This window comes from Phaethon lepturus, unplaced genomic scaffold (assembly GCF_000687285.1).
Source record: "Phaethon lepturus isolate BGI_N335 unplaced genomic scaffold, ASM68728v1 scaffold9865, whole genome shotgun sequence".
Classification (NCBI taxonomy): domain Eukaryota; kingdom Metazoa; phylum Chordata; class Aves; order Phaethontiformes; family Phaethontidae; genus Phaethon; species Phaethon lepturus.
Genome location: NW_010538378.1, coordinates 35,319 through 56,935, shown reverse-complemented (window position 1 = coordinate 56,935; position 21,617 = coordinate 35,319). Strand labels below are relative to the sequence as shown.

The 21,617-nt window shown below is 40.1% G+C and overlaps 1 protein-coding gene across 1 annotated transcript in view; it reads left to right on the top strand.

The window, feature by feature from the left end:
• TULP4 (tubby like protein 4) overlaps positions 1 to 21,617 on the top strand; it is a gene marked incomplete at its 3' end in the record, with an annotated part of 119,561 nt that overhangs the window by 62,632 nt on the left and 35,312 nt on the right. Inside the window, exons 2-3 of the mRNA XM_010286779.1 lie at positions 9,377 to 9,505; positions 9,822 to 9,983. Of these exons, the coding sequence (XP_010285081.1) occupies positions 9,377 to 9,505; positions 9,822 to 9,983 (291 nt within the window). The remainder of the gene's footprint in view (positions 1 to 9,376; positions 9,506 to 9,821; positions 9,984 to 21,617) is intronic.

Genomic DNA, 21,617 nt, shown 5'->3' with positions numbered 1-21,617 from the left:
AAAGGTGTGCGTGGTCTCTGATTTCATATATGGTGATGATGCATAGGTGGATGTCAGTGAGTGTTATTCTTGTTTATAAAGCTTGAGGTTCATTTACACTGAGCTTCTTTTACACAGCCAAAAGTGAATGTGAATGTTGTACAATGGTTCTGATTTATACCATCTGTAATGTAACTTTGTCAGACCTTAATGAAATGAGCATTGGGCTCATGCACTTCTAATTTAATGTAGGCTAAATAATGGAGAATTTTAAATATGGTGCATTTTTATTGTGGGAAAATATTTGACCATAGATGCTCGAACCCAAGGAACTGCCAGTTCTGCACAGTTATTGCATGTGTCTTATTTTTGACAATGGACAGCAAGGGACCTTTCCTAGCGGTGCTCACCAGTGATTTTCTAGAGAGGGGGAATTACTTTGTTCTGGGTATTTTGATCTTAAGGCAAAACGGTGGTTCATCTTTAGGTAGAATGGTAGTCTCTGCTTTCTTTATTATGGTGCTTTTATCTCTACAGAAACTAGAAGAAAGCCAAGTCTTTCTTCTTATAAAGAAAGGTGATGAAAGTGCTATTTTATCCTTTGCTTATCATTATCAACATTCAGTTTTGATTTATTTCTAGTGAACTTGGGCTTGCCTGTGCACTTCTTGGGAGTATGTATGGGCAATTAAACAGAAATATTTTGCAGGAATGCTTAAGGACAGGAAGACCACTGATAGGAGACTATGGTAGTAATGTACATGCTGTAAAGGAGTTTCCCTCACTGGAAGTGAGCATGGCATAACTCTAAAAAAGATTTTTCTATGGAAACAGTTATTTTTTTCTGTGAAAGAGCTTTTGGGAGTTGAGCATCCTTGTGAAGGAAGGGAGTCAAAAGCAGACCATGCACTTCATCACTGTCACTCCGTTGTCTGTGAGGTGGGAGATGAGCAGACCTCCACCTGTTTCCCTTCCACGAACATAGTGTGCAGATACCTTGTGCATACAGGTGATTGACTTCAGGCCTTCACTCTTTTCATACCTTAATCCTTTTCCTTTAGATTACGCCCAACTATTTTCTTTAATAGACCTTGAAGGAATAGTTAAGAAACTTAAATGACAGCTGGTAGCCAGATGCCAGTATCTTGTCATCCACGTTAGGTTAATATTGCCTGTTATTTCTGTTTCTCTCACGGAACTTCCAGTTCTGACAAGTGACCCGTCAAAGATCCTCAGATGCCCAAACACATTTATTGGGTATACCTTGGATACAGCCAATTTCTTTAGGGTTTTTTAAATGTCCCCTGCAACTGTAGTTCTTTGAAGCTACATTTAAACGTGGTGATTCCAGAGTGAAAAGAGTAATTCTTTGGAACTGGCCCTGTAAGCTGCTTCATGCCTAGGAGCATAACGCTTCTTGTTTGGTACCTGTGAGGGGTATTGGGGATGCTTTCCTCTAAGGTAAGAGATCAGATGGCATATTTTGTGATCTGTGAACATATAAAATGATTACATGGCAAATCGTTGGGATCAATAGACTTTGGGGGTTGTATCTCTTACAATGAAGTGTATGACTTACAGAATGTGAGGAGATTTGTAAAGCTTTAGAGCCTTTCTGAGTCCTCGCCTTGGCAGTTTACTATCAAGGCTCCTAAATGTATTCAGTGAGATGTTGACAGTGTAGGTATTTTTAAGACGACATCTTACTCACACTAAGTGCATTCCCACCTCAAAGTAGCTATCAAAACAAGTTTTTCTTGCAGTTGCCTATTTGCTAAAATCATCCCATAGAGCTTTTAAAGGACAGACTGCCTTCCATTGGGGATTGGATGCCAACTGTATGGTACCTTTCAAAAATAGGTATATGTGGTGGGTTGGATGCCAACCCCAAGATACCTTCTAAAAATAGGCATGTGTGGTGTTCCTCTGTGAAGCAAATAGACAAAACTTGCTGGGGAGCATCAACACTCTTCCAAGGAGGTGAGCAACCATGCTATTACTTGCAGAGGGTACCAGCTGCTCGCAGGGAGGGCAAGTGAGTGCTGGGTGAATGATTACCTTCCCTGTGCCTACTCAGAGGGTATTGCTGGTAGACTGCATTGCTCCTACCTGGCCTTTTCTCTTTCTGCAGCTGAGCAGATGATCTGAGTCTTTGTCAGCCTTGTGTGTGCTCTAAGCATTATGAAATCAAATGGCAAGGAGAAAGGGGAAGAAGATTAGAGCAAGCGTATTGAACACAATGGCACAGAGCTTCTGGTGTATCCCTACATTGTACTTACCTGTAGACCCTTACCTGAGGTGTTTGAGTTAGGGATGTAGTTGCCTTGGAGTAGGTTTTCACATGAAGGCCACAGAGAAGTCTGTGGTCAGAAGAAGGTACAGAGTTGGACCTGGACCTTTCAGGTCTGTTAAGGTCAGCACCTTATTGCTGGTCCAGCCATACCTCTAATTTCATTTGCCGCCAGGGTAGGCCCCCAACTGACACAGATGTCATGCTTAGCTTACTGATAATGTTATGCAGTGACACCACATTTCCAGTTAAAAAGGAAAAAAAGACTATTCAAATATGGTCCTTGCATGGATTTTTTTGGTGTTTTTAAACCCCCGAGGTTAGTATCTTTTACATCATCTCTCGCAAGAATGTTGTTACATTGGTTTAAATAGTATATATAGAAATTGAAGCTCCTTTTCAAAGAGCAGAAGCAGCAACATGGCAGCTGCTGGCAGAGCAGTACACTTTTTTCGAAGAAAAAGTAGGATCCTGGGATAAAGCGGCAGATCTCCAGCGTACGAGTGGCAGTGGAAAGCGCTGCCCGCAGCAGCAGCCGTACCCGCCAGGGGCTGCGAGCAGCGGCCCTGCCGTCCGCACACCTCGCCAGTGGCCACAGCTTCTCCCACGGCAGGGGTAAGGGTTCTTGAAGGACATCCATCCCCAAGGTATCTGGAGGCTACTCCAGTCCTTCCAGGAAGAGAGTTCATTTTCTTACCATTCAGGCTAAAGAAACAAAGAGTTTGGATAGTGTTTTCTGTCTCTTAAGAACTTGTTTGCCCTTTGTTTACCCGCTATGTAATGTGCAGCCCCTATTGCGAGTTGGGTTTTTCTCAAGAAATGGAGACGCTGACTATTATAAATTTGTCATTCTTTAGCTGCAGCACAATGTTTGTTATTAATAGTAGTAGTTTCTTCTTAATAATCATTCCTTGATGGGTATTATACCTTGGAAACTGGCAGCTCCGTATGCAAATAAAGCACTTCCATCCAGCTGTAATGTCTCTGGAAACAAAAACTCAAAGCTCTGCGGGTGTGGGAGAGACAGGGACTGTATCATTAGAGAATGCAATATAAGACAAGTAAGATAGGAAGATGGGTGTGCCACTCCACGAGAGGCAAACTAGCTGTCTACCATATCTACTGATTTTTTGTCTAGTTTTATTAGTAAGAAAAATACTTATGTGATGCTCTTTTGTCTGCATGATTGAACTAGTTCGAATGGAGAGAATTATCCTGACGTTATTGTCATGGCAAGAAATGAAAGTCATAAGTGAAGATTAAAGTAAGAACAATTGCAAACAGTCTGTTTGCAGTGTGAGAAATTAGAAGAAACTTGAATAGCCTTTATTTTAAAAATACTGGTATTTAAAAATATTACTTTACATTTCATTGAGTTAAACATATGCAGAACTGCTTGGAGCCAAGCATTGATTATAGATAAAGTATTGTGAGAAGCAACAGCTTGTTAACTGCAACCCTACTGCTTATTCTGGGCACCTTTTAAATTACATTTTTGTTCTAAAAATTGGCTTTAGTTAACTAACTTCGCGTCAACATATGTACAAAGTTGGCACAGTTTCCTCAAGGATTTGATACGGATGTGTGTTCACGCACACGCTCATGTTATATGTATGTAATGCATATACACGTTATACTTGTGTATCTGTATTTATATATATTATGTAAGAGAAACACTAAACTGTATTAGCAAGAAAAGGTCGTTATTGGTTTCTCAGATCCCTTTACTTTTATGTTTCATTTCTGTTCCCCACTGTACACTTACCTTTTTTCTTTGCTAGATATACTTACACATCTCTTCATCTTTGTTGCCATTAATACACTATAATGTGTGCTGGTGTGTTGCATGTACCATATGCACGTATTTCTCAATACTTGTAAACCATGAGTGAAAATCAGTCTACTTATTAGGGGATTGAATAACAGCATTGCTCGATACAGCAAATAGGTGATGCCTAATGATCCTCAGTAAATTTTCCGGTCCTCTTTTCCAGTGCTTTGTTTCAACCCTTATATGTTCCATAAAAAAACTAAGTACTTTCTTAAAAGCACGGGATTGGAAGCAGCATTCAGATAGGCTGAGTCCTGTACTCTGCTATGGTAGGCAATAGCCTAATCTTCTTTATTAGTTTTTCTATTTCTGTTGTAGGAACAGTTAGGTCTTCTGCCATCGCTGCTTGGAAGGCGGATTCATACCAGCACTTTCAATAGCATTAGAACTGTAATATGATTTATTAGCGGGGAACAAAGGCCAGCAATTGCATAGAATGTTTAATGTTGTATATGCTTAATGGAGTTATAACGCATTAAATCCTGTGCGCCCTGCAAAGATGCCTAGTTCACTTGTCATTTCAGAAATGCTCATGCTACAGAAAGGAACGTGGCTCTCCATGTGTAGCAAATTGTGCTGTAATCAAATGTTTGCCATCGAGTATTCTCTACTCTCTATTGCTGCCATAGTCCATCTACAAGCAGATCTCCATAGCGTATGTGAAAATGAAGGTTGGAGAAGACCTCTATCTTTAGAGCATATGTCTGCTCCCCGGGAAAATGTATGGAGGATCAGAGATCAAAAAAAAATTACTTACTGTGACTCACTACAGTGTGGTGTAGTTTCCTTTCAGTAATAAAATCTATTTAAATTTGGTAGAGAACTCTAGGAACTAATTGCCCTAGTTATTTACTTGTTTATTTTTTCTAGATGTTTGTCCCTTGCTTCTATAGCAATTATGTACTGTATGTTTTAGGAACTACAGAGGTAAGATTTCAGTAATGACTGTTGTATGGTATTCTAGATTAAGGACATCTGCTCTTGTAAGACTGATTGGTATCCTATTTTCATTCATTCATCTCCTTCAAAAACTGTAGTGAAATTAGGGATAACAAAAGCTTTCAGAATGCTTTGGGTTTTAGTGGTCTTGTGTTAGAAAATGTGGGGGAAAAAAAAAAAATTGTCAACAGCACGTAATGAATTTAAACAGAACAGCTGGCTTCTGTTGGGAAGAGGTGACATTTACTATAAATCACATATTTGCTACTCCAAAAATTGCAGTTACTCAAAATTTCTTGTCTAAGATTTTAATAAATAACGTCGCTAGCTGCATGATGGTCTTCCTGTGGCAATGTCTTTCTAAGAAACTTGGCGATCTTCCAGGCCAGAGACTGATTAGACTTTGTTTTGTTATTTGCAGTAGTAGACCAAAAAGTGTTAGAGTGAAGGAAAATGGCAATTTTAAAGCATAATTAAGTGATCTTAAAAAAAAAAAAATTGTCTGTTGTTTTTTCAATTGGAATAATACAGATGTTTCCTTTGCCACAAGACAAGGCCTTTTCCAAATGGAGCATCTGCGAAGATGAGAAGTACAGGGAAGTAACTGAGGTTCATAAACTGTAATTTATGTTTGCACAACATTTTTAATTGAGAAATGTTATCAATTATTTCATTCTTGATTAGTCTGTAGTACTGGAAGTGAATGCACAGGTTCATCTCCCAAGTGTAAGTTAAGAATATTTTTCCTTTTAATTTTATGCATCAACAAGTTTTTAGCATTGAGGATAACAAGTCCTCACATATCCTTAATTTGTGATGAAAATAATTTTTAAAGGTTTTATTTTTTTACAATTCTGCTGTGTTTGCAGCATTATAGTATGCAGTCAGTTCTTGGGGAGAGTTTCCAGCAGCTTTAGGATTAATTAAATTTAATTCTGAAAATGAAGCTGACAATTAAAATAGCTATTGAAGATGCTGAATGTTCCACTTTTGAAACAAAATTTTCACCACTATGCATTGTATAAAAAGGAGCTCAAAGAAAACATAAGATTCAAAAGCTCATTGAACTTCATGGAAAGCATCCTGTTTGAGAGTGATATATTGGCCTTTACATTGTACTTAATATATTAGGCCAGGAGTTCCTTCAAGTTTTATTCATGGGAGATAATGTCCTATATGAGACAGCAGTTTAGAAGCTGATTAATGCATGTGATAGAGAATTTTTCTAGAGTAGAGCAAGCACAGTTTATGATTTTTATAGGTATTTAATAAAAACAAACAACAAGCAAACCAAAATAATTAGACAATATACAAAGGCTGTGTGGACCACAAATAGTCCACAGATAACTTCCTTTGGCACACCGATGTTTTTGTGCTTTCAATACAAGATAAAACAGTTTAGTCCTTCAGTACCTGGGGGAAGATGCTGAGTAGGAAGCAGAGAACCATAACGGCAGAAGTAAAAATGGGTCTCCTGTGAGTTGAAGCTGTTAGTGAAAGTAATGATATCTTTGCGTTTTTGGGTTAGCAATAAAATTCTGCTTTGCAAAGGGGTAATTCAAACTTATGCATTATTGAAGTGCGCTATCAGTGGGGTATGTTTTCATACGCTTTACATTTTAGCCAACATAAAAGCCAGATGTCATCTTAACACTTGGGACAATCTTTCTTCCTTTCTTTATCTCTGCTTCAGTATGTTATGAAAAATGAAATAAAATGAAACTGGAAATACTCAAAGCAGCTGTGGACTCAGCACCTGTAGTTGCATGTTAAATATAAATGATGGAAGCATCTTTTACGTTTAACATGGTCATCATTTAAAATGACCTCATAAAAGGACAACATTCACTCTGTGTTTAAGGAAGTTGAATTTTCGAATTACAAATTTGCTTCCTTATGAGCATGTTCTCAGAAGGTGTATGAAATCATTGTCTCGCTTTCATTTGTGACTACAAAGCAGTAAGCTTATTTTGGAGTTAGTAATTTTTATCTGACTGGGATGGAGGGAACAAGGGAAGCTCTGGTTAATCTTTTTTACCTTCAAATGATTTCTTGGATGTTTTATCAAATCCAAAGAAAAGACAGGTTGTACAGAATTTGAATCAAAAGTATCTTCAAGTTTTAACAAGATTCCTATATAAAATAGAGACAGGCTGCGTCGGAGTATCTTCTCACTTTGCCTCTAGTTCGTATCAAGTCAGCCACTGTGTCAGATCTATGAAATCATATGCTCGTCTCAAATCTTTGCTAGGCAAAACAGGGCAATTTTAAGACAGATAGTAGGACCTTTGATGGTGTTAGTTAAAAAATGTTTTATTTGAACTATTACTCATTTTTTTCCCCTAAATTTTCTGTAGCAGTTTATTCAGTATGATTTATGAAATGTCCAACATGGGCAGTGTCTAAGCATTAAACATGTGATTTTTCAGTGGTGATAAGTACCTTCTATTAATAGTCATCCTTAGCCTTAGCAGCTCCCAGCCTTCAAAGATGAAGGCTTTTCAGTGTTACCTTGTGTTACATATGGGGTTTTCTTCACTTCTTTTGTAATACTGTTAGGCATTACTGGCAAGTACAGGTACATCATCGGTGTGTTTTGCCTCGGTGGATGAAGCGACAGCTCTGTGAACGTTACACCAAAGGGAAAACAAAATTTTGACATATCTGTGCTATTCTTGTTTAGACAGGAGGGACAGAGTGAGACCTCTACCAAAGTACAGCTGCTTATGGTGGAATATTATATTTATTGCTCCTCAGAAACGCTCCCAAAACAGCCAAACCATGTGTGATACCCAATCCGTCTACTGGCATGATAATAATCCGCCTGACTGGAGGCAGAACTTGCGACTTGGAGCGCAGCTGTGAGGTTATAATCAAGCAGAAGCAAGTGCTTTTCTGCAGGATCTCAAATGGGATTCTGCTTAGCTGTTTAACAAGAGAGGTGGTTTGTCATACTCACTTCTCCCCATCATCTTCACATATGCACAAAAGAAAGTTATCTTTTAGCTGTTTAATCCTTCAGATGTTGATGCTTCAGGCTGGTGAGCTCCACTGATGTCCACGTTCTGAAGTTCTGACCCTTGACACTCTGTGAATAAGTGTAGCACTCACTAAATAAGTGTAAGATCGTCTTTTCTTCAGCTGTTAAGTTTAGGTTTCAGGTATGCATATTTATATACTAATTCTGAAAATTACTGATGATTTTGTTGCGAAGTGTGGTGGCTCTGTCTACACAGAGCTCATTTTAGGACTGGAATCTTTAGGAGCATCGGTCCATCTCTGTAAACAGCAAAATATATTTCAGGAAAATCTTCTCTTTCTCTCTCTTTGAAATGGTTAATTATCTGTTTAGATTTATGAAAAAGCATCGTTAGAGCTGGATGCCCATTAAGTAATTAAAATAACACCCTACTGCTTGACTATTGAATATATGTGTTCTTTGCATATGCTGTGTCTCTATAAAGTAACTGGGGGGAATCTGCTTGTATATAAACATAAGCATCCTGTATATATCTGCACATTTTTGTAATAAAACTAATTTAGAAATAAGTTTTTAAGAAAAAGTCATTAGCAGAAGGTAAATGGTTTTACAGCTAATTTCTGCTTCAAGCACTAAGATGACATGCTTTTTTCAGTTCTATACTGAAGTCTCAAGAGCTACTGTGTTTGTTAAATTGATACTCGTTAGAAATGGGAGAGCAATTTGTTAGGTTTAGACTTGATTATTCATTCTCCAGAAAAGCCCAGATAGCTCTAATGTGGACAGAAGAGCCTAAAACTACTTTGTATTCCTTCTGCACTCAGTAGCAAAGCAACTTTTTCTATGAAACTTCTATTTTTTTAATAATTTGGGACTCTTGAAATTTTTTTCATGTCACTATTGATATGAGAATTCAAATTCAATCTGATGCCGGTGCATGCAGCTTCATTGGAAGTCAGCAAGAGGTGATGATTTGACGTAGAGTCTGACAGTCTGAGATTATGATGGGGGAAATAATTTGAAAGTGTGTTGGATGATCTGTACGGGGCCTCCTGTGTGCTGCTTCTGTAATGAAATCCAGTGTGCAGTATCTTTTTGTTGAAATTGTGCGATGCCTTCCAAAAAGGCCTGACGGTGAGAGATTGTGCGTTTCTTGACAGCCATGACAAAACGGTTCCAGCTGTTCTTGAGAGGCGCCTAATGCTGTCCTGAAAATTACTGTTTTGTACATCTTCAGGATTTAAATGTGGTGGTGTTTTTTTTTTTTTTTGCAGTATTGTTTATCTGGTTCTTGTTAAATAGTTGTTAACATGACATGCAGTTTTGGTAATGCTGTTTTTGTCTGTAATCTTTTAAGGTTGTGCTGGTGAGATGGAACGAACCATTCCAGAAATTAGCAACCTGCGATGCAGATGGAGGAATATTTGTTTGGATACAATATGAGGGCAGATGGTCTGTGGAGCTTGTGAATGATCGGGGGGCACAGGTTGGTATGCTTGTTTTCTCTGCAGTCGAGAGTGATCAAGTCCTGAGAGGCAAAATGAAGAGGACAATGAACGGTGCTTTATACCTTCTGGAAAGCACAAGAGAAAATTAAACATTTCTTTATTGAAAGGAACATGCAAGAATTGTCACAAAGATGCTTTGCAAGGACAATTTCTTTATCCAATAGTTGTGACATCAGAGGTACAACTGTGCTAATAGTTACCCTGTCTAGTTCTGTGCAGTGCTACATTTTATTAAAACAACAAAAAATTCCTATATGTCCCATACATCTATTTTCTTGTCTGTGATATGTTAAGGTAAGCGACTTTACATGGAGCCATGATGGAACTCAAGCACTTATCTCCTATAGAGATGGATTTGTGCTGGTCGGTTCAGTCAGCGGACAAAGACACTGGTCTTCAGAAATAAACTTGGAGAGTCAGATCACCTGTGGCATATGGACTCCAGATGACCAACAGGTACTGGGACTTTCAGGGTATTAATTGTATTGCATTGATATCCTATGTAATACACTTCTTAAGAAGTTGTTAAGTAAAATGGTCACTTCATAAGAACAGTTTCCCTCGAAAGTGGTTCTCCCACAGCTAACAAAAATGTAATTCATCCTGTCATTCTCATTAGGCAAATATGATAATGTACCAAGTTACGTATCATCACTTTTCACCGCAATTCACATGCAGTCTTATTCAAAGTTAGTTGTTTGAGACAGGAATCTGTAATTGTACCCCTAATTTGTTGATACAGCTGTCTCGAAGATGTGTTTGAGCAGAGATACAGCCTGGGCTAGTAAACATCTGACTGGTCATTTCTGTATACAGCTGTCCAGTCTGCACTTGCAGCAAAAGTTCACGTGACATGTTTGCCTTCACATGAGCAAATGGATCTAATAGATTCTGAGTGTCAGAGAGACTGCTCAGCCTTCTGCAAACGACATAATTTAACAGAAGGCCATGTTTCCAACCATTGAGTCCAAAGCTTGCTGAGCTTTGAAAAAGCCATTTAAAAAATTCTTCTTTACTGTTTTTCTGATAAAGCATACAGTATTGGCCACATCACCATTTATAGCACATCTTGAGCTAGCCCATAGCTTTCATTTGCAGAATTTACAATGATCCTTTGCCATTCACTGTTGAGCTTACTGGAACGGTCGTCTTTCCTTCCGCATGCTTGCTGTTGATATGGTTAATGTGTGTATAATACAGTTCTGAAAGAAATGCTGGGGGTAGAACAGTGCAAAGAGAAACTGTGTTATGATCACAACCGGATTATTTTCCTTCTTTCATTTTACACCACCTTGAAAAGGTACTGGTTCAAGACTGAAGGTACCACTGACTTTAATTTAGAATACTATAAATCCATAAAAGAGTTATTTTGGGAATTGCTAGTGGAATATAATACCACTAAAAATATGCATTTGTGCAGCAGCATCTGATAATTTCGGAGTGCTCTGCAAATAATGATGAAACAATTATTGTAACACTGCTCTTTAAAGCCAGGGAGTCTAACTGCCTCTTTTTGAATCTGGAGAAGTGTAAGTCTTGACAATAAATAATTTACTCAAGATGAAGAGGAAAAGACAAGCAGCAGAAGTAGGAGGGGAAACTAAGATCTAATCTCTCATTCCTATGTTTTAAACATGAGGCTACCCCTTTTGTATGATACTCGATTGTTGCTGCTGTATTTGGATATATCTTCACTTGACTGTTTAATTTGGGGTGACTGACTGCCTTTAATTCAATTTAGCCAATATGTTTGTATTTTCTAATCTGGGTGCTCCATAAGTGCTTATTCCAGAAAACAAACACTTGTTCAGTGTCCAGATAAGCTCATTCAAACATAATGGCCAATTCCAGCTGGGTGAAAATCACTTGCTTGAGTTAGGAGACTCTGTTGCTGACAAACTCACTGAAATAGAGACCAAAACCAGCCATGAGCTTGATGTTATGCTGTACTGTTCTCCTAGCTGTGGGGTTTGCATGTTCATTGATGATGGATCTTTGTATTGTTCTCCAGAGTTGGTCGAAGGAAGTGATCTTCTAATATGTGTTTAGACGTATTTGTCTCTGGAGGCACAAGGAAATACGGTTCATTGATGTTCTAGGCAAGAGACTATGCTCAGTTCAAACTAAAAATAGAAGATTGGAGGGGAAAAGACATTGCATCTATTACAGACAAATAAGCACATACGGAAATGGATACTCTTACTAGCTTATCTCTGTATCTAATTTCTCTCCTGATTGGTATCTGTGCAAATGAGAACAAAATATTATTCTAGTCTAAAGTAGCTTCACCATCTTCCCTATTGCCTAATGTAATCTACTTGTCAATACAGTGAGTGAAAGATAAATGGCTGTCCTGGTTTTAGCCAGGATAGAGCTGGTTTTCTTCACAGAATCCAGTGTGAGACTGTGTTTTGGATTTGGGATGAGAAACTGTTGATAATGTGCTGATGTTTTGGGCTGTTGCTGAGCAGTCAAGGACAGTTCAGCTTCTCATGCTGGCCTGCTAGCAAGGAAGCTGGGGGTGCATGGGGAGCTGGGAGGGGACACAGCCGGGACAGCTGACCCAGACTGGCCAAAGAGATATTCCCTACCATACGACGTCATGCCCAGTACATAAACTGGAGTTGACCGGGGGCGGAAATCACTGCTCGGGGACGGGCTGTCGATCACGGGGTGGTGAGCAATTGCTGTATTGGGCATCACTTGTTCTTGTACATTCCTTTGTTGGTATTATCATTGTTGTTTCCTTCTTTCTTTCTGTCCTATTAAACCGTGTTTATCTCAACCCACGAGGTTTTTTTTCCTAATTCTCTCCTCCACCCCACTGTGGGAGGGGGAGTTAGTGAGCGGCTGTGTGGTGCTTAGCTGCCGGCTGGGGCTAAACCACAACAATGGCAAAATTTAAATTTATATTTTCATACTATTCTTTTTTGTCACCCCTCTGGCACCATGAAGATTGCTAGTGAAAGTATTCCTGGAAAACGTTACACTCCATGGTCCCATGACCTTTAATGCAATTAACTTGGAAAGTTAAATTTGTAATGGGAATGGATTGTTAAGCATCAGTTTTCTATTGTCCTGATAAAAATTTGCTCAATATAGCCTGTCTTTTCACCTCACTCTTCAGTTCTCTTAACTTTCTCCCTTAGTCCTCTGCGTGCATCCTCCTCTTTTCTTCAAGACTCATGTTGCGTCTTTTCTCCTCTCTGTTCAGCACCAGTAGGCTATCACCTCTGTCACTCCTCACCACAGCAGTGTGGTGGCTTTGCAAGAGGAGGGTAATTTCCTACCATCATCTTTCTCTTGGAGGCAAGAAATGGTTGGAGCCTGCAGTGTTGCCACCCATCGTCTTGTTTGACAGAGCATGGGTTTATGTCCTTGCTGTGCTTTCACATGCGCTCGTGAAGCACCTGAGGTAGTGGCTGATGCCACCTGTGGTTGAAATCCATGGTTAACAGTTCCCAAAGTCTTTTGAGAGCATAGAGGTGGGATGAGAGCTGGGAAGATGGCTAGGATGGAGTATAGTCTTGCAGAAGCTGAGCGTATATATTTGTATCTTTTAACTGATTTGCTACGTGCTTTGCCCTGAGGAAGTTACTGGCTGATTTTAGTAATACTAGGTGCAACTGTGCTGCATTTTCTTTTAGGAAGAGAGTGGTATCATTCTTCCTGTGGCAATGTTGTTCTTCAGGATTTCTTGAGCTCTCCTTGTGTGTTGGGGACAAACTTACTGTGAGTCATAGGACAGTTGATACAATCTAGTTGACTGCAGTGCTTTCTCAGCATTTGTCATCAGATCTTCTCCTGAAGGTCATTGACGGAGTCTGGACTTTAAGCTATGGGCTTCTTCAGCTAATTCAATACGTAGGTCTTTTGACTGTCATTCTGCATGTTTATTGTAGAGGACTAGAAATTAATTTTCTCTCTTCCTTTATATTTCTGTAGTCCTGCTCATTTAGTTGTTTCCTGCTCGTGTACACTATAACCAGAGCACGTGTCTGGCCAAGGCAGAGCGCCCTGTTATGCCAATGGCCTCTTGAGGATAATAAGCAAATACACACAACAGGAAGACTTTACAGGACTGGGTCCTCTGTATCTCAAGCAGTCTGTCACACTTGGGTTAAACTCAGACAGATGGGATCACTCAGGAGTGTGACCTTCCTTTCTCTTTTTTGAAATGTTTTTTTCAGGGCTAGCAGAGGCTGCAGTAGAGCCTACTTCCCCAGGGCCATGTGTAGTATTTTCTGATGAGAAGACTCCCATAGGGATGAAAAGTAAATTTGAAAGGAAAAGTAAATTTGAAATATTGGAGAATACCCTGAGCCAGTTCTGTGGTATCGTACCACACTTGTTTGCAAAGAGGGAATGTACATACCAAGTAGATTGAATGACTTCCCAAGTGAGAAAAACTTGAGTTTCTTCTAGGTCATTTAGCCAAAGGGTTTATTTATAATTATGGAAGCAAAGTCAATAAGTAATTGAGGATTTTTCCTATGCCCACAAGTTACATACAATATCTTTCTAGTGCTCCATCTCGCCTCCTGTGTGCTTGCTCAGGTCCTAGTGACACTTTTCTATCAACAACTTCTGCCCTCAGGCCATTCTCTCCCTCTCCTTCTCCCAGATTTTACCTATTAAAGAGGCTTATCTATGTTCACGACAAGAGAAGGGCACAGCGTTGGAGAACTGAGAGAGAACTGTAGAGGAGTCTGATTATCCTCTTGTTTATAGCAATACAGTGTTTTTTACTATGGAGTAATATAGTATTTTTTACTCTGGACTTCACTGCAGTTGTTTCTGTTGCTGTTTCTGTGTGTGAGAAGGGAATCAGAAGGATATCACTCTCCAGTAGAGGAAAGCTTTGATGGAAATGAATGAATACATTTTAATTCCTGGATATCCCAAAAAGTGCTGTTAATCCATATTTGGACCCTGCATCTCAGCTAGTGTAAATTGTTAGACTTTTCTGACAGCTGTAATAGCCCATTTCTGGTTTTCCCCCTCCTCTTTCCTGTTGTAAACTTTTATTTGCGGAAATTCAGGGACTGACCAGGATTCTCTTTGGCCAGGACATGACAGGCAACAGGTATGTGTGAACTTTGCCAGCACACTTCCTTCTGTTTCCTTTGAAAATATGTATACAAGCAGCTAGCTAATTTGATTTGCATCCTAGTGGGTACAACATTAACTATTGTATGTGGTCCCATCGTAACGCAACATGAATTAGTGCTAAGAATGTGTAAGCACAGGCCCCAGGTTTCAGCCTGGTCTGTGGCTAATCATACCAAATCTGCTGTCGGTGGAAGAGAAAAGCAGCGCAGCGTTAGGAGCAGATACCATGTGCACTGTAGGGTCTTAGGAGACACTGGAAGAAAGCCTCTGAGACCAATAGCAGATGAAACCAGTTTGTCTCAAAACACAGGGTGCGGGAGGTCTGTATGTTGTTTTTTTTAACTCTTTTGTAGGATGCATAGCTGTGCAGGAAGGCAGGTTCTGTGCTGTTGGCTCCCGGCGCTCGCCGTCCCTACTCCCATGGCAACCACAGATGCTTCAGCATCTCTTTCCCCGACAGGCATGAGGCAGGGGCAGGCTTCAGCTCCAAATGTGGTGGTGCAGCGCCCTGCCTGCAGCGCCCTGCCTGCAGCACCCTGCCTGCAGTGCTTCAGGGTGGAGCTCGGGATGCAGAAAGGAGCTTCACGTGAAGGAGGGGATGCGTGCTACTTCCTGGGTCCAGCGGTGTAGTCGGGTGGGATCTGTGTGCTAAAACAGCACTTTGTGTCTTAGATGTCCCTGACAGGATCAGCGCTATGCTGTGCGAGTGGCTGCCATGAGGTAGGAGCGGCGGCCCAATTCTCACCGGGAGGTAGGAGCTCATTAACAAGAAGTGCTGTCAAACGGTTACTGGTGGCACCAGGCGTTTCAGGAGCTTGCCTCTGGGGCTCCTTGGTTTTGGTGTGGCTTTAGTTGCTGGCAGGATTTTTAACTAGTAAATCCATTACAGTATAGTCTGCTTTTGGATCCTCCCCGTTTTCATCTGTGGGTTATGCTTTGCAGTTCCCACCTTTTCAGGGAAATAGTCATTCTGAACAACTCCTGAGCTGGAAGTAGGTAAAGTAGCCTTACCTAGCTTCCAGAACATGGCTTAAAAATAAGGACTTTATTATTGAAAATGTTGTATCTGTTTGGACCATGATGTCATCTTCTCACCTATGTCTTGTTTGCTTGCTACTCTGGAGCGAGGAGTTTGTCCTTCCATTCACCCCACCATTTTGATTTTAATTAGGTGCTGTAGCGCACATCTGATTGAGGCAGTCCTCGCTGTTGCAGTAGGCACACTGATCAAGTTTAATTATGCTCAGACATCTAGCTGTGTGGAAAAAAAAAGTCTTGAAGATGGTCTTCTAATGAGTTGACAGAATGATGAAAGGGAGCTACAAACAGGCAACTGGGGCAGTATAGGGAAAGCAAATATTTGCCTTAATTGTTATGAATGACGGGAAGGAAGGACAAAATGAAAAAAAATGCAGCCTGTAAAATTTCAAAGTGTAAGCAATTATTTTGGTACTTATTAGAATGCTTCTTATCCCTATTAAGGATTTTTACAGGTTCACATAAAGGAGCCTTTAAAACACCAGGGAATATCTGTGTTTTTGTGTCCTAACATACAAAAATGCATCTTCTCCCCCATCCATTCTGGGTGTCGGGACTATCAAATGACCTTATATATATATTTATAATGACCAGAGTCACTCAGAATTACACTGTGAGTTACAGGCTTTGAGGAAGAACTGAAAGACTTATTTTCATTGATGGATGAATTACTCAAATTACTGGGAAAAATGGCTAGAGGCTTTTTATAGCATTGAAGAAGTGTCATTAACTAGGCAGTTTATTCAAGCCACAAGGACTGCAGACAATGGTTAAATAGCATATAAGGATTTTAACGTTGCATGCTGCATAATTGAACAGTGCCATTAAAATGCAAAAAGAGGACAGGGAAAGGAGACTTCAGTTGTCTTTCAAGATAAATCTGCTTGTTGTATGAAACAAACAGACAAAACCCACCACAGCTTAACTGTCTTTAATATTTTGGACTATTTTTAGAAGCATTTCAAACTTTTGTGGCAGACTTGCTATTAAAATTAATGATTTCTGCTTCCTTGTGCTCAGGTTTCTATGAATGTTTACTATCCTATTGCATCCTTTTATAGATAAAATATGTGGGTTTTATATATACTTAGAATGTTTAAATGTTTTTGCGGAGACTTTAATACTCTTTTTTAATGTATTTATATGTGCTGGATGCCAGTAACACTTCAGTTTTGTTCTTTGCTTGGTGACTTGATTTTTACGATGCCACATAATAGTGACAGACAGATTTTGGGTGAAAAAGTAATGTGAATTCTAAGTGCTAGTTAGCCTTTCTTTCTCCCATCTCTTTTTATAACGTTGTTTTGAAGCTGCATTATGCAGCTATCTCTGAAATAATAGATTTCTCTTCTCCCCCCACCCCGATATCTATACATAGTTTTATTAACATTGTCTTTCCTTTGCCTTTTTGTTTTGAGTAGGTTTTCATGCATCATTCTGCTGAGAATAAGTCTTTCAAAAAGAAGGAAGAGAGAAGTTAAATAGCTTGGTGTACTGTACCTTTTTTTAGTTGTGCTCTCTTTTTCTCACTAGCAATGAGCAGCTACGCTGCAGATTTCAGTACTCAGATGAGGACTTTATAGGCTTTGCCTTGAGTTTTGGGGAGGATAGAGAACAAAGATGTTCTCCTCGGAGAACAGGGTACATCTGTAGCTTCAGGAGCTGGGACATCTCTCTGTGGGTTTATTCCAGGCAAGGTTTTTCCTGCCAGAAACCCCAGTTGCTACTGCACGGTTACCGAGTGGGTAATTGAAGGAGAGGAGCAACAAGGTGATGCTTCAGTGTGCTTTCTTCTTCCCACTCGCTTCATCTGTGCCTTGCCTAATCTTTCCCTTGATGCTCTTCATCCAGTCTGTTAGTGGCAAGACACTGAGAAAGCTGACGATATGGTGCTATTTGTTCTATTCACGAGGGCTGTAAGATGGGGGATGTTTATGTGCTGACAGCATCATGGCTCATTTTTTCTCAGTAGCTCCTGTAATGTTTCATGTCAACACTGTTTCAGATGAGTCTTGCAAAGAAATTTTTCCCTTAATGATTTTGTCTGAAAAGAATAATACAGCTGTTTTAATGTTTTGTTCATCTTTGTAGACAGGTTATTTGGTATTTGTTACTGCAAAAAGTGAATGGCTGAATGGATTTCTGCATCGCTTTGGATGCACAGTGTACTAGGACTTAGGTATCACCCTCAACAGTCTTTGTAACTCTTTACTGTGATCTAACATGACACTCAGGTCACAAATATTCTTATTTTAGTTGACCAGAATCTGGGGTTTGTTAAGCTCCGCGCACTCTACCAGGTCTTCCATTCCCTCAGGAAAGAAAGTGTGTCAATGGCAATGACAAACCAGAGATGGAGGGAGAGCTGAAGACTTGTGCTATTCAGTTAATGTGTCCACTTAGCATTTTTATACCCAGTACTGTAGTACATTTTTGGAGCATCAATATTTGAGTCAGCAAAGTAAAGGTGAGCACAGATAGAAACACAGCCAGCCTCAGTGTGGGAAGTGGCAGGAAGAAGGAAGTTGTTTGCCTCTCCTCTCACCTTGAGGGCACTTGTACAGAAAGATTTGCTCGTATAGCCTGAAGTCTTAGTTCTTTGATACAGGGAGTACTTATTTGAAACTGTGTTTCTGAAAATCACTGTGTCATGCTGTGGGGCAAATAGTAAGAACGAGGATTTGCAGTGCATCTATGCAAAGTAGCAGCCCATACTTAGGCTACTCTTTAGGCAGTGCAAGGAAAAAAATGGCACCTCCTGCAGGAAGCTGCCCCCTTTCTAAGTTGTAGGTAAGGTAGGAAATGGCTTTAATTTGTTCGTTCAGATTTTGACTTGATCAGGAGAGGGCACGTGAGTGGAAGTGTAATTCTTACAGAGGAAAAACTCTCCAAACTGTGAAGGTTTTTACAGCATTTTTCAGAAAGAGTCTGTATTGTTCCATACCAGAGACATTTGGCTGACAGTGCTTTGACCCCAGGACCCCTTTGGTTCATCCAGAGCTTTGTGGTCTTTTCAGTTCAAAAGAAATGTAGCTGCCAGAGTGGTTAATTTAAACTTTACTATCACTGGGACTTGATCCATCGATTTTTTTGGAAGTTGGTAAGAAGACCAGGAGCCAAATGTGGTCTTGAACTTGGGTCAGATGCATTCAAGCCTGTGAATAGTCTGAAACCGTGGTGCAGGGAAGGAGGATTAGTGTGATTGAATCTGGAGGAGGACGTTCATGGATTTCTGTGCTAGGTCTTGCGTGGGAAAGCAAGGCCAAGTTTCACAGTAAATTTGAGATGAAAGGTGATATTTTTGGAAAGTGGTATCACATGGTCTTTCCATTGATTTGACAAAAAGAGCTAGTATGCCTATGGAAAGTGGGAGCAGTTATCTTTTCTCCAAAACCTTTCCCATCAGTGTTTCATCCTGCGTGGAGTCAACCTGAGCTTTCTCCTCTTTGTCCAGGAGCCAGTTTCTTGTAGGTGTTCAGATGTTGAGGGAATGTTGGCAACTGCATCAGCTGAAAAGGGATTAATCTTTTCCTGCTTTCCTTGCTTTTAGGAGGATAGTCATTCTTCAGTGCCTAATTTTGGTAACAGTTTATTACTCAGCCTGTCTCCGTGTTGACTCAGTTATACTTGACCTCACCCATTTGACATATTTCCTGACCATGCTGTCACCCCTCTCTGCCAGCACCCAAGACCTAGAAGGAGAATGCAGACATTGAGAGGCTGACTTCCATTCACGTATAGCTTAACCCAGGGGCTTCTTGATTTTGTATTACGAAATTCAAAACAGCAAGGACATTGCTTCTGATCTGCTTTGTATTGCATTTTGACTGGTCAAGAGTACAATCCTTGTTGCTAAGTAATACTATTTTCAATTAGGAAAAAAAAACAAACCACAAAACCCCAGCAGAAACTCTCAGAATTCTAAAACTCTGAAGGAAATTTTAGCTTCAACAGTCAACAAATCTTTCAGGAAATAACTAAAACCTGGCTTGGGAACAATGCAGGAGACTGCCAAGTGCGTCAGTTGACTTCTTTGCCTGATTGAGTGGTTGTTGGTAAAACTTAATTGCATTTTTCCACCTAACAGTACCAAATAGTTGCTTTTGTTCTATATATAATTGGATATATGTGAAGAATATGTGTTTTCATAGACATGTGTGCACTTTCCTGGCAGAGTTTAGTGAGAAAACAGGAAACGGCACTGCTTGAAGAGCGTTCCACAGTACTTCTGCTATGGGAGTTCAGTGGTCCAGGCTTGGAGTCCTATCCATGTTAAAAGCTACAGAGGATGTTCTGTAGAAGGTGTTCCAGCTGCTGGCTTTTTGTTTATTTTGCATACTACTTTGAATGCGATTTGAAACCTGATGCAATTTTTAGAAAAAAAACCAGCTCTCTTCCACATCTAAAGTAAACTGAGGCATATTGTTAATTCAGTAAACATTATATAGAAGGGCAACTCTTTTGACTTAAAAATCTGTTACATGATGCTTTCATTGAAAACCATCTCAAGAGTCAAGAAAGAGCATAGAAATCTGTGTGCCTGGAAATACACAAGTCAGAATTAGTTCAGGTATAATTACAGGGGCATATAATCACAGGTCTTTCTGTGGTTTACCAGAATGCTTTCAAATAACATCATTAGCTGAACAATTGCTTCCATCCCCCCATGTCCAGAGTAGTTGTATAGTTTGAGAACCTGGTTTTGAGATTACTTACATTTTTGACTCCTGAAACGGTGTACAAAGCTGTATCTCATTTACAGTCATTCAGCTATGTTATACTATTTTAGAGAGAAATAAAGCCAGTGTGTTTTGAATCCCCAGCTTTTAGTATTTCAATATTTATTAAATGGATTTGTCACCAATTTGTGTGTATTGGTATTTACTTTGTCTTCTCATTTGAGGGCTTTGTAGTAGTTACCTAGACCCTATGGACTTTGTAAGAGAGAGAAGGAACAAACCTAAAAGTAGGTAACTAAACCAGTGCTGCTTTTGAAAGTGTTAATGGTCTCAAATGAGCATTTCATTGCTGTGTATATATGCAGTTAGCTGGATGATGTCGTGGTATATCATCCATGTGTGGGTGTGCTGGTTTTGGCTGGGATAGAGTTAATTTTCTTCATAGTGGCTAGTATGGGGCTATGTTTTGGATTTGTGCTGGGAGCAATGTTGATAATATAGAGATGTTTTAGTTACTGCTGAGCAGGGCTTACACTGAGTCAAGGCCTTTTCTGCTTATCACACCACCCCACCAGTGAGTAGGCTGGGGGTGCACAAGAAGCTGGGGGGGGGACACAGCTGGGGCAGCTGACCCCAGCTGACCAAAGGGGTATTCTATACCATACGATGTCATGCTCAGCATAGAAAGCTGGGGGAAAGAAGGGGGGGGACGTTCAAAGTGATGGCATTTGTCTTCACAAGTCACTGTTACGAGTGATGCAGATGCTCAGCATAGAAAGCTGGGGGAAAGAAGGGGGGGGACGTTCAAAGTGATGGCATTTGTCTTCACAAGTCACTGTTACGAGTGATGCAGCCCTGGAGATGGCTGAACACCTGCTTGCCCATGGGAAGTGGTGAATGGATTCCTTGTTTTGCTCTGCTTGCATGCATGGATTTTGCTTTACCTATTAAACTGTCTTTATCTCAACCCACGTGTTCTCTCACTTTTATTCTTCTGATTCTCTCCCCCATCCCAGTGGTGGGGAGTGAGTGGCTGCATGGTGCTTAGTTGCCGGCTGGCGTTAAACCACAACAGTGGGGCTGGTAACTCCTCATGTCCAAAGGAAACAAAAACTGTTAGTTTTTTTCAGACATAAAGGCAGTCAAAGAAAACCTAGTGTCTTCCCTGCAAGCTTGTGTGTGAATCGTGGTCATGTCTCTTTTTGTTTCAGTTCAAGAAATCATTTTACAGAGGTTGAATTTTTAATGGAAATAAAAAGTA